The 8,830-nt window shown below is 42.3% G+C and overlaps 1 protein-coding gene across 1 annotated transcript; it reads right to left on the bottom strand.

Moving 5' to 3' along the window:
* Positions 1-219: 219 nt before the first annotated feature.
* LOC117460332 (dysbindin-A-like) lies at positions 220-7,996 on the bottom strand. The gene is made up of 7 exons (XM_034101686.2): positions 7,934-7,996; positions 6,366-6,498; positions 5,248-5,380; positions 4,936-4,958; positions 3,917-4,063; positions 2,362-2,490; positions 220-1,133 (listed from the first exon to the last, which is right to left on the bottom strand). Exons 2-7 carry the CDS (start codon positions 6,481-6,483, stop codon positions 868-870), a joined length of 816 nt encoding a protein of 271 aa, XP_033957577.2. The 5' UTR covers positions 6,484-6,498; positions 7,934-7,996; the 3' UTR covers positions 220-867.
* Positions 7,997-8,830: the final 834 nt, after the last annotated feature.

Below are 8,830 nucleotides of genomic sequence, written 5' to 3'. Positions count from 1 at the left end.
TCCTTTGCTTAGCCTTACACAGCTAACAATGCTAATCGGGGGCCAGCATGTTAATGGAGCGTTGTTTCCTTAAGAAAAATGATATCGTTTTCGGAACTAAGCCTGGGAAAAACCGGTTGTCTTGTTGCATGTGAGTCTTGCTTTATATTTTTTACTTTGGAAAAAACGTAGCCAGGTTGTTAACATCGATCTGCAAATAAACTTGACAAGAAATAGATATATGATATAAAGAAAGATGTATTGAATGGGCGAGGACACAAATACAAACATGTTTTTTTCTGACAAAGGTTTTTGTGTTTCAAAAGTCGGCCTTTAGGATTTTTAACACAACCGTTTTCAGTATGATACTTTTAGATATAGTAGACGATTATGGTATCTCAGGTTAGTAGGGTCATCTTATTGCTGCTTTTCATGAACAATATAAAGTATCACCAGCCTAATAAATTAAGAATTGTTGACTGCCAGTTTAGAGATCAGTCAAACTGTCGCCCCCTCTTTTCTTATAAATGAAGTTGGAGTGTCAAGAAGTCCTGTGGCTTCAAGAGGGTCTTAATGTGATTTCAATGCATGTATCATTGTTACCACCACTGCCTTACTGTACATGTTGTACAGTGGCACCAGCTTCTCCATCTACAGTATGGTCGCCGTGGTAGCTGCTTTCTGGAAGACGCCTTATACCAAATGATAGAAAGGATAGATTTGTCTCTATGCACAGAGAAGGTAATGTGCGTCATGTTGTCAAATGTTCAGAGAGCCGTGACTGGTGCTCATGTTGCTGCAGAGAGGAACTGCGACAGGTCAGAGCAGAGCGGGACAGTAGTTAGTGATGCATAGTTATCAAGAAGTTTCAAGGGCTTGGTTGCTAAGTTACCCAGATGGCAGGTCCTCTGCGGGGTCACTCTCATCAGAGCCCCTTAATGTGCCAACGTCCTGCAGAGCAACCAGGGACATGTCCGGCTGGATGTCCTCCTCGTCTGACTGCACCAGAGGCTCGTAGCTCTCCTCACTGGCAGCTCCTTCCTCTTCCTGCTCCCACTCTGCAGCCTGGTTGGACGCTTGGTTCTTTGTGGGAGGCGCTTGTATCATTTGGCTTTTCATTTCAGATTCAGAAGAGCAGGACTCGAGATCTGGACCTGTGAGAGAAGACCACTGAAGTTTACTCTGAGTCATTTAAGTTCAACCCTGTGTGGCACAATCACACAGCAGTGGGATCGGCTTCAGGCTTTTTCTCCAGGGCAGGTTCGTATTATATTCTTTATTTTATGCTCTTTGATTTTTACACATGCGATAATCTAGAACCATTGACCTGCTGTATTCATTGTACTCATTCATCCTCCCATCATTGTTGCCATATCTTGTGAGAAGATTCATAGACTGACTAAGTCACTGTCTGATGTGCACACCCAGCACCCAGTAGCTAAAGAGCTGATGGCCAAATAATGCTACATAATTACACCTACATACACCAGGTGACCAGTAACACACAAATAAAATAATGCAGATGTTGTTCCATGCCAACTTCTTCAGCCAGAGATTTTTCTGCTCAAAAGTTGCCAAAAAAATAATAAAAGGTAGCAGAACATCAGCTCCCTCATCACAAAGCACAGCAGAGGATGTTCCTCCTGAGGCAGCTGCCAAAGACGACAATGGTGAACTTCTACACTTCCATCATGGAGTCCATCCTTCCTCACCTCCTCCATCACCATCTGGTACGCCGCAGCCACAGCCAAGGATAAGGGCCGGCTGCAGCGTGTCATCCCTCCACGACCTGCACGCCTCCAGGACCCTGAGGCAGGCAGGGAAGATAGTGGCCGACCCCTGCCACCCTGGACACAAACTGTTCACCCCCCTCCCCTCTGGCAGGAGGCTGCGCTCCATCAGGACCAAAACCTCTCGCCACCTGAACAGTTTGTTCCCCTCCGCTACCGGCCTCTTAAACAAGGCCCGACCCCCCACTGACACAACGTATACTCTATATGCATTACATTAATGCACACAATGTTCAAATACTGCTTACTGCACATATTTCCCGTTTTATATTCTATAATTCACTGCATTCTATTTCGCTGTAAATTACTGCTTTATTTTATTGCTATCTTACTATATTTTATTACAGTGTCCTTAAAGATTTTTAGTTTTATATGTTATGTCTGCACCATGACATCAAGTCAAATTCCTCGTATGTGTGAACCTACCTGGCAATAAACCCGTTTCTGATTCTGATTTTAAAAGGTTTAGCAACATAAAATACCAATATCTACAATATATGCATGCCTTGAGTGAGAATTCCTTTATTCATCCCGCAGCAGGGACATTTACTTTAGCCTTTGGAAGCCTGTAGAGAAAGTGCGTTGGGGTTACCTGAGGTCAGGGAGGACCCTGTGCTGATGTCATCACCAGTGGAGTTGAGGAAGTCATCCAAAGCCTCCTGGTCTGATATGTTGGTGACTGTCATCTGATCCAGAACACGCACGTCTGTTCCTGCTTGCTCTGCGCACACACACGCGCACACGCACACACACACACACACACACACACACACACACACGCTTTGTTTGTATTGTTTTATGTCTAGTATATCTTTGTATTGCATTGTTGAGGAACCTGTCACAGAGGTTTTTCATTACACAACTACACTGTAGTAGTAAACCTAAATCTGGTAATAAGCACACAGCTTGGGCACCCATGTTGCATGCTGCACCCTGCTCTCTCTCCCTGTTTCCACACTGTCCTGTCAAAAACTACCCTAGCACCAGGGCCGGCCCTGACCAATTTGCTGCCCTAGGCAAGATTTTAGTTGGCGCCCCACCCCCAAAATGCAGACACTCACTATGGCTCGCGCATGCATGCACGCACGTGCACGGTTGTGGCATGACCACCAAAACAGAAAGATATGGACACAAGATGTGTACAAATGTATTTAGTACTCTATCCATGTGAACATGATTGAAGTCGGGGGGTGGACCTAACATCCTCTAGGGGGGTCTGGGGGCATGCTCCCCCGGGAAGATTTTTTTGTTGTTGTTAATATTGAAGTTAAAAGCATCAATCTGGTGCACTTTGAGGGCAACATGAAGAGATCTATGGATAGCCTACATCTCTCAACACCCATATGAAACAGAACTGTAAACAGATTTACTTTTTCTTTATGGATATTTTACAAATCACTCCCCTTTTAAACTCTATTCTTGTTTATTAATAACTTTTTTTTACTGTCATATAGTATTTTATACCTGTTTTATCTATTCTCTTATTTTTTTGTAACTATAATGATCATATAAAGGTGTGCCTTTACCTCACAGAGCTGAGGTTATCAGAGCCTCTCAGTCTTTCAGGAGCACAAAAAGCACAGAGAAGCTGTATACGTTTTTTGGGAGTTTGATGTATTTTAAATTAACACTAATACAAAATTAAAACCTATAATTGCACACTAAAACCACATTTTTTGGGGGGATTTTGGGGGGGGGTGCGCCATAGTTTATGGGCGTTGTATGCAATATAGGCGTAGTTATGTTAGTATAAGATAATAAGATGTACTTTGTTGATCCAAAATCGGGAAATTGTGTTGTTATGAAATTTGAAAAACAAATTATTTTTAATTAATTTTTTTCCCCCAATTGTTGGCGCCCCCGATGGGTTGATGCGCCCTTAGCATTCGCCTGTACTGCCTATGCCAAGGGCCGGCCCTGCCTAGCACCAGGGTTGTTTCCATTCACTGAATTTCAAGTGTATTTCATTATTGCTTGTCAATAAAAGAAACATTATATTCTTGCCTCTCTTCTACGTGTTTGTAAAACCCATTGTTAGAATAATAGGCTAATATTGACACATTCTAGTGCAGAAAATGAAATAGTCCACGTCTCCACTGATCTGCTCCATAGTTGTAATCATTAAAGGAGGTATTCTGTGTGGGTACCTCTGTGCTGCAGGTATCCAGTGGACAGGTATTGCTGCACGTCTTGGTTGAAGGCTTCCTCGTACACTTTCTGTCGTTCTCTCAGTTTCTGCTTCATGGTCTGCTCCAGCTCTGCCACCTTCTGAGCATGCTCAGAGTTCAGTTCCACTACAAACAAAATACATGTTAGTCCTCTAATCTCAAGAGTTTCACATCATACCAAGAGTTTCACATCATACCATTATCAGCAGTGTAAGGAATTACACAAACACGCTTCATAATAACTACAGGAAACAGTATTTTTCACATAGCTGCTGTGGGTGTTGGATAGTCTCCTTGGAAATTGAAAGTGAAATGATAGTAAAAACGAATTGCATGCGTTTCCTCGGGATGCTTTAGTTTAGTCTATACATCCTATGCCATGACGCATAGGCAACAATAGAGACATTAAGAAAGGAGCAGTGTACTAAGGCAGTAATATAGTCATTGTTGAGCAGTAATAACAATGTGTAATCCCCAGTGGTGTAATGTAACTAAGTCCATTTACTCAAGTACTTGTACTTTACTTGAGTATTTCCACATAAAGCAACTTTATACTTTCTTACATTTTCTCAGGCAAATGTTTTCTTTTTACTTCAATACATTTATTGTACATATTGAGTTATTAGTTTCTTTGCAGATTTAAGGTTTTTAGGTTAGTCATACAAAAATCTACAGACATTATATTAAAAGTTAAGCCACCCAGTAGTGTATAAAGTCATTCAAAGAAACCCAACCTTTACCAAGTGCAACATTGAAGTAACGAATGCAAAAATACGTTTCTAAAGTAATTTAAAATACACAGTGCTTTAACTGGCTATTTTGGCATAACGAGTACTTTTACTTTTGGTGCTTGAAGTATTTTTTAATGCTAATGATTTGAATGCAGAACTTTACATTTTTATCTGAGTATTTTTACACTGTAGTATTTCTACTTTTACTTAGGTAAATAATCTGAGTACTTCTGTGTAATCCCTGATTAGAGAACAGCAGCATCTCACCTTCCAGGGCCTCCACCTCCTTCCTGTTACAAGACAAACATCAGACAGGTCAGCACCCTGTTACAGCATATCTCTGGCTGCTGAACAAACACTCTACCCATCCAGGGGGAAAGAAACGTGTTTATCTTGTCATGACCACTTTGAGAAGTTATATGGAACAACAAAAGTCTGACAAAGTTGAATGCCTCTGACACTAGATGTAAAAACACTATTCAATGATACTCAGAAAGTGTTAAGGGTCAATAACTAGCGCACATTTCTGAATGATTAAACTCATAGGAGCGTGAATAATAAGTACTCTGCTGGTCATACCTCTTCTTCTTCTTGTAGGCTTCGAGTTGGTTGATATGCTGCTGCTGGACAGTCTGTTGTTCACACTGACAGCACAACGTCTCCAGGTACATCAGCTTGCTCTCCATCTCCTCAAAGTCTCCCTCCAAATGAGCTGCACACACACACACACACACACACACACACACACACACACACACACACACACACACACACACACACACACACACACACACACACACACACACACACACACACACACACACACACACACACACACACACACACACACACACACACACACACACACACACACACACACACACACACACACACACACACACACACACACACACACACACACACACACACACACACACACACACACACACACACACACACACAATTGACAATTTCTTCATTTATATATTTTACAAAATGTATTTCCATAATTGTCTTAATTCATTTTACATGTGGGGTTCCAAATCTATCTTAGTTCAGGATGTCAATACTGTATTATTAAAGCTATACAGGCGGCACGTACTGAGGTACAGTGGTGGAAAGTAACTAAGTACATTTACTCAAGTATTGTACAATTGTATTTGTTTTTAACTTAGGTATTACTATTTAATGGAACTACATAAATCAAATTCACTACGTGCTGAACGGAAACATTGTGAACACTGCTATGTTTGAAGTTGTTTTTTAACACAGAAAACAGTGATCAATTTATCAAATATAATGCATCGTTATGTATTAAAAGGTGATTTCAGTTCTATGATCGTTTCTGTAAGAATATCATGTACTTGTAGGCCTTTAATGAAACATATAATTGTGTGAATAAGATCCAAAACAATGATGAAAAACTTCAGTAGCTTTAAGTCAACTGAACACATACTTATTCATTTTTATATATTGAATACTTTTATAATTTAAGTAAACTTTGCTGGAAATATTGAACTTTTCCTTAAGTATCATTTGGATAGCAGGACATGAATTTGTATCAGCGTATTTCTACACTGTTGTGTCGTTACTTTGAAGTGAAGGATCTGAGTACTTCTTCCACTCTGAGGTCCACTGTCGGACATTCTCCTAGCTATTGGTGGTGACGGGCGTTATCGCACAGGAGTGAAACACACCGATGTTAGCAGTCATGGCGTCCAAATCGCCGATGAAGGCCGGCACGCTCTGCAGCTGCTCCTGCAGCTGGGTCAGAGCCGCTCTCTTCCTCTCCCAGTGAGCAGACAGCATCACCATGTCCCCATCCACTGCCTAACACACACACACACACACACACACACACACACACACACACACACACACACACACACACACACACACACACACACACACACACACACACACACACACACACACACACACACACACACACACACACACACACACACACACACACACACACACACACACCCACACGCACACACACACACACACACACACACACACACACACACACACACACACACACACACACACACACACACACACACGTGTGAGTCTAGCGCTTTAAAAACATAACTGCTCCACCTTTTAATATTAAACGAGCATGAAAGAAGGACATAGCAATTAGCAAATGTAACTTAAAATAAATAACCACTCAGCTCCTACACCGCACTTTCACTTTTATTCTAATTGTATCCATGTCTCATTCGATTTAAGGATGTCATTTGATAATGTTTCTTATGCAGGATGCCTAAAGCTTTTTTAAAGCTCTTTGAATTGCGTTGTTATTGAAGTGTGCCTTATAAAGAAACGTATCTAAAAGTATGTGCGGACGGAGTGTGTTCACATCACTTTACTGTCGCTAATGAAAAGCTCCAAATGGTGTCTGACAGCATTCTTTAAACTGCTTCGCCCACAACACTAGGGCTGAACGATTAATCGATTTTAAATCGAAATCGCGATTCGAGATGATGCGATTATCAAATCGCAAAGCCTGCGATTTTTTTTAACTTTTTTTTTTTTTTTTTTTCTTCTTGTGTCATCCACACCAATCAGAAGTGCTGTGCTCCACATGTACCAGCCATTGTTAATCAATCAGAAGTGGCCCATGATAGAAGGTGATAGACAGATTGATCCAATCACCTGCCAAGTGCTTTTGAAAGTGCCTGCCCTTTCCAAATGGCTTCCAATGGAGCTTTCCTCAATGCTTTGGTGAAACAAACCATCTGAGTCAGGTCAGTGATGCTCCATCACATGTTCTACATCTAAAAGGGTGTAGCTTGATTTTAAAGCAACCCAACGGAAGTTTCATGTAAGTTTAGTTCTTTCACTCGTAGCTCGGGCTGCGGGGTGCTAGAGACAGGAGTATGTTGATACGACCTTCCTAGCCGGAGTTATGGCCGCATTTTACAATAAACTTCCATTGGGTCGCTTAAAAATAAATATCGCAAATCGAATCGCAATATTTGTCAGAAAAATCGCAATTAGATTTTTTCCCAAAATCGTGCAGCCCTACACAACACGATGTGTTCTCACAGTATCTTCAACATCCATGAGCACAGGCTCAACACGGCCCAGAAGAAGCTTGTCTCTACAGAGTCAATCCTCCACGGTGTCTGAAGGAGTGTGTGTGATAGTGTGTGTGTTCAGTGTGTGTGTTCAGTGTGTGTGTGAGTGTGTGTGATCAGTGTGTGTGTCAGTGTGTGTGATCAGTGTGTGTGGTAGTGTGTGTGTGTGATCCTACCTCTGCAGCCTGAGCACAGTCCTTAGTTCTTCTGTGGAGCAGAAACCAGCTCTCCTCATACCTGAAGAGACACATTACACAGAAACACATAAGTGTGAGCGCGTGTGTGGTTTTGTTCGTATGTTTGTGTGTCTGTGTGTGTAGTCGTGCAGGGTAAAGTGTGTTTCTACAGTTGTGTGTGCTGTGATGCTTGTAGGTGTTAGGGTGGTGTGTGTGAAAAGGTGTGTGTACGTTTCTGTGTGAGTGGTTGTGTGTGTGTGTGTGTATATGTATGTGTATAGATGTATGTGTGTGTGGTTGTGTGTTTGTATATGTATGTGTGTGTGTGTGTGTGTCAGAGGTTGTGCTAGACTTTTTCGCTGCCCGTCATTTTTGACGGACAGGATCGTAAAACTTCCGTCAAAATCCAGAATTACCCGTCGGCCTTTACACAACTCTGACGAGGGGGGGGGGGGGGGGCATGCTCGTGAACAGTCAACAGGGGGGGGGCAGTTCACATGCGCCGTGTTATGCATGGCTGCTGCACCTCGCGGGAGCGTGCACAGCGTAAAGCCAACACTCACAGACATTTCAATGATCTGTACTGCACTGTTAGGTTTGGAAACGGTATCATTTCCTTTTTGGAGGGCGAGCATAACACGGTAGAACACCGGAGCCTCGCTGCGGGGACACTTTGCCGCTGTTCCGAGTTTGTTCTAATCTGTCAAAATGACGGACTGCTTTCAGGTTTGTCCGTCATTGTTAAAAGAAATCCGTCATAGACGGAAAATATTCGGTTAACGCGACCTCTGGTGTGTGTGTGTGTGTGTGTGTGTGGTTGTGTGTGTGTGTGTGGTTGTGTGTGTTGTGTGTGTGTGTGTGGTGTGTGTGTGTGTATATGTTGTGTGTGTGGTTGTG

The sequence above is a fragment of the Pseudochaenichthys georgianus genome, chromosome 16 (assembly GCF_902827115.2).
Source record: "Pseudochaenichthys georgianus chromosome 16, fPseGeo1.2, whole genome shotgun sequence".
In the NCBI taxonomy this organism is placed as follows: domain Eukaryota; kingdom Metazoa; phylum Chordata; class Actinopteri; order Perciformes; family Channichthyidae; genus Pseudochaenichthys; species Pseudochaenichthys georgianus.
Note: the sequence above shows the minus strand (reverse complement) of the source record. Positions and strands in the feature narration are given on the sequence as shown.